Source organism: Myxocyprinus asiaticus, chromosome 5 (genome assembly GCF_019703515.2).
Source record: "Myxocyprinus asiaticus isolate MX2 ecotype Aquarium Trade chromosome 5, UBuf_Myxa_2, whole genome shotgun sequence".
In the NCBI taxonomy this organism is placed as follows: domain Eukaryota; kingdom Metazoa; phylum Chordata; class Actinopteri; order Cypriniformes; family Catostomidae; genus Myxocyprinus; species Myxocyprinus asiaticus.
Genome location: NC_059348.1, coordinates 39,184,324 through 39,188,920, shown reverse-complemented (window position 1 = coordinate 39,188,920; position 4,597 = coordinate 39,184,324). Strand labels below are relative to the sequence as shown.

Below are 4,597 nucleotides of genomic sequence, written 5' to 3'. Positions count from 1 at the left end.
TTTTGCTTAGGTATGATAATCTTCATTATTTCACTTAAAACAATTCAATCTTGTAACCATCTGTTTGTAAATTATTTACTTGAGTCATTTATTTTTCTTTTTTTTTTCAGCGATCAGTGCAAAAGACACTGTTCATCATTCAGAAAGCATGATAAGCTCTGATGGTGGAATAGTGACCCTTAAATGCACATATACCTCTACTGATGTTAACCTGTATCAAAACCAGAACCAAAATTTACTTCAGAGAGTCTATAACAACAGACTTCGTTTTACAGTGTGAAGAGGAGGAGCTTAGCAAAGTTTTAGCACAAAGGTTCCCGCCTCTTCCTTGCCCATCCATGAACTGTTATAACGAGGAAATTCAATTAAGAGGGAAATTAAAAATATATATTTAATTAGTGTAATATATTCTAATCATTATTCATTTACTAATTTGCATTTTTATTTGTATTCTAGGAGGTAAATCATAAGTTAAAACTGATTCAAACACAAGAATTTTGCCTGTTTTTATGTGGTTCAGCTCTATGATCCAGTGGTGCAGAACCACCAATTAATACCATATCGGTTTTAGTACCAATAAACTACATGCCTATATACAGTACATGCTGTGTGGAAACACACAATTAATCAATTCACAGGTGGTAATGGTAATGTTCAAAGGCTTATATGGTAAAATGTACCCAAAGAACCAGATGTCAAAATGTATGAGGAAAAATGTAAATCCATGCAGTAACCCGAAGAGGAAGCTATATGCACTAAAAGACATGAATAGCTTGAAGGAATAGTTCACCCAAAAATAAAAATTCTCTTAGCATTTACTCACCCTTATGCCATCCCAGATGTGTGTGACTTTCTTTCATCTGCTCAACTCAAATGAAGATTTTAAGAAGAATTTCTCAGCTCTTTTGGTCCATACAATGCAAGTGAATGGGTGCCAAAATTTTGAAGCTCCAGTGATTACATCAATGTCTCCAGAAGCTAACTGACAGATGTGGGTGAGAAACAAATCAATATTTAAGTCTTTTTTTACTATAAATTCTCCTCCCTGCTCAGTCAATCTCCACTTTAACTTTCACTTTTACATTCTTCTTGTGTTTTAGTCATGCATATTGCCCCCTACTAGACAGGGAGAAGACTTACAAATTGTTTCTCACACACACCTATCAAATTACTTTTGAAGATATGGATTAAAACACTGGAGTCGTATGATTTACTTTTATGATGCCTTTATGTGCTTTTTGGAGCATCAAAATTTTGGCACCCATTCACTTGCATTGTATGGACCTACAGAGCTGAAATATTCTTCTACAGTTCAGTGACCATGTTAGTTAAGCTTCAAAAAGGATAAAAGCACCATAAAAAGTTCTATAAAAGTGTAGTATATTCTTATTTATGTAAGAAACAATTGTAAACATCATGGGAAACCAATGGTTCTCTTTTTGAAGCATCAACTTTGTCAAAATATACCTCAAAACATGAGTGTTGACTAGATTACAGTACATGTGTAACAGTTCAGAGAATCATTCCAAGATGAAAGCAAGTTTAGCTGCTTAACCTAAAGAAAAGGATGTGTATATGCAGAAAAGTTAAGGAGAGCGTGTGATATTAAGCTGTTCATATGATACAATCAGGACAATTGTGAGGCTTTACTGGTACAGACAGTATCAAAACACAGAAATCCAATACTTACAGTGGAAAGGTGCACATGACAGGAATGGTGACGGAGATACACAAGACAGTCACTTTCATCCCAATCATCCAACCTCTCTCACTATTGAAAACGTGGATCTATCCGACACGGCTGTCTATAACTGTGCTAGTAGATCAGGACCCCACTGATACAAAGTCTCTCGGAAGCTTTACAAAAACTTTCTCGGACCCTTGGTGCCTCAAACTGTCAGAATTTGAACCTTTCAAACCACATTTGTGCCTCTTTAAAACCACAAGGGTTGTAAACAAAAGCATGTGGTAACACCTGGATTACAATAAAAAAAATAAATAAAAAAAATCGTAGATTGCTTGGTTTTATTTTTTTCTTTCTTTTTTCAAAGAATTATTGACTGGTCATTTACATGTTTTAAGTTCTTTAAAGCTATAAACATATTTTCAAAATTGTGCATACCATCAAAGATTTTGAGAATATCATTTGAGAAGCCCATACAGTTTTAATACTAATCTGAATATTAAAACAAATATATAAGAATATAAATTTCATTTTTATGTTAAGTGTTATTATATTTTGCACTTTTAAATATTCTGACCACATTCTGTGTCTTCCTCATGTCTTCTGGTTCTGTGCATTACACTGACATTAGTATCTAATTGCATATGTATATACTATATTACTATTTGCACTTCTGGTTAGATGCTAAATGCATTGTTTCAGCACTTGTACTCTGCACAATGACAATAAAGTTTAATCTCTTGTAATCTATATCTCATTGGAAAAACTTAATGCTATGGACCTAGATTTGTTTCCATCATGTTATAAATAATGTCAGTTACAGATATTTAGATCCCTTATTGCTAAATAAAACCATTCTCAAGAACATTCCCATTCAAAAACTATGAATCTTGTCATAATGATCAAGAAATTCCACCATTCTCAACACAACCACCAAAATGGATTTAAATAAAACACGTTTACAAACACGTTTACTTTAAAAAAAAAAAATGTTACCTACAAATTTATCGAAATCCTACTGAACTGTTGAATGAGTAGAAAATTAAAAATAAATTAAAACATTTACAAATACTAAAAATTTTTGAATCGTTATCATTAAGATCGATTGTCTACAGGGGTAGAAATATATAAACCTAGCCAGAAGGAGGAGTCAAAAAAAAAAAAAAAACTCTTTAACCAGACATTTTTCTCAAGTGCTTTTGTTCATTACGGTATTCACAATCTCTTTTTCACAGACTAGAAGAGGGGGTGGAAATGTGATCTAGATTTTTGATGAAAATAAATGTTTTTTAAGTTCTTCAACAAGAAACATGAACATACACTGGATAAAGCAAATTGTTATAGTTTTCATACATTTTGGGGGTAAGCTGAAGTTTAGTAAATAACTTTGTTATTTTTTCACGTTAAATAACATTTTAAATGTTAAAATATTGTTCAAAATTCTACAGGTATAGACTCACAGGACAGCGTCCAACAGAATACCCGTTTTCAAACCGCTTTTGAAGGTGAAGCTGTGACAATCAGCTGTACATACCAAACTTCTACATCTCCAACTCTCTTCTGGTACCAACAAAAAGTAAATGGATTCCCAAAATACATGCTGAACAGAGTTGGTGAATTTGGAGATGAAGACAAAGAGTTCAAGGAGAGATTTAATGCAGTTCTCGACAGCTCTTCAAAATCAGTTCCACTTACAATCCAGGATCTGCGTGTGTCTGACTCTGCTGTGTACTACTGCGCTCTGAAGCCCACAGTGACTAAAACACATTCAACACTCAGACAAAAACCTGCATGAGATTCATGGTGGTCTTACCACTATTTTGTCTCCTAAATAATATGCTTTGTATTTTTTGAACCTGCTTCAATACAGTACATGAGAAGATGAATATCTCTATAAATAAATATAAAATAGTATTTTTTTATTGTTATTTGATTGTGTAATTTGTCCATTCCTTTGTTTTTAATGATGTAGGCTTCTGGGAATTTTAATAGTAATAATATAGTTAGAATGTCACTGATCACCACTGATAGTTATAAAAAAAATAATTATACAAAAAATACTGAACTGTTAAGACAGAAAAAATGTGAACTGACTTGGGCCATTCAGGAAACTGTAACTGATAAATTTGTGAATATTGTTAACATGCATCAACTGTAGCAAACCAGTAGAGGGAGACAAATAATTGTCATTTGCAGTAGCTTGTTAAAATGAGGTTTGTTGTTTTCCTTGTTCCACAGAAAAAAAGAAATTCATATGGGTTTAGAACAACATGAGAGTGAGTAAATGATAGAATTTCCATTTCTCGGAGAGCTATACCTTTAGTATGTTAAACAGGGGCAATAATTTATGACTTGCATTTATTAGATATATTGTATTGACACAACACTTTGTACTGTATCGTGTATTGGCTACTAAGGTTAACAATGGAATTCATTTTACTATCAGTCATATTCAACAGGAACTTAAGGATGACTAAACAGCATCATGTGACAGAGTGCAAGAAGTTCCTGGGTGTCTTCCTGAGCTGCAGTGACTCTGATACACTCAGAGCACTGAAAGCCACACAGAGAGTTATGATTCAACATGGTTATATGCGTTCTACTCATTCTCATTATGGGAACAGGTAGCCAATGCTAATAATTGGGTCATTGATGAAATGATGCACATAATCCACTTCAATAACTGTCTGGTTTGGTTCAGCTACGAAATCGGACATCAGAAGACTACAAAGGACAGTTCGGACTGCTGAGAGGATTATTGGTTGCCCCCTGCCCTCCTTTCAAGAACTGTTCACTTCCAGAGTGAGGAAAAGGGCTGGAAAAATCACTTTGGACCCCACTCACCCTGCCCACTACCTTTTTGAAATGTTGCCTTCTGGTCGGTGCTACAGAGCACTGAGCACCAGAACCGTC

General features: G+C 34.1%; 1 gene segment (V, D, J or C); it reads left to right on the top strand.

Moving 5' to 3' along the window:
* The first annotated feature begins 2,920 nt into the window (after positions 1–2,920).
* On the top strand, positions 2,921–3,537 carry LOC127440367 (T cell receptor alpha variable 1-2-like). The segment is given in 2 exon segments: positions 2,921–3,046; positions 3,133–3,537. Coding segments are annotated over 2 exon segments (399 nt in total).
* The last annotated feature ends 1,060 nt before the right edge of the window (positions 3,538–4,597 follow it).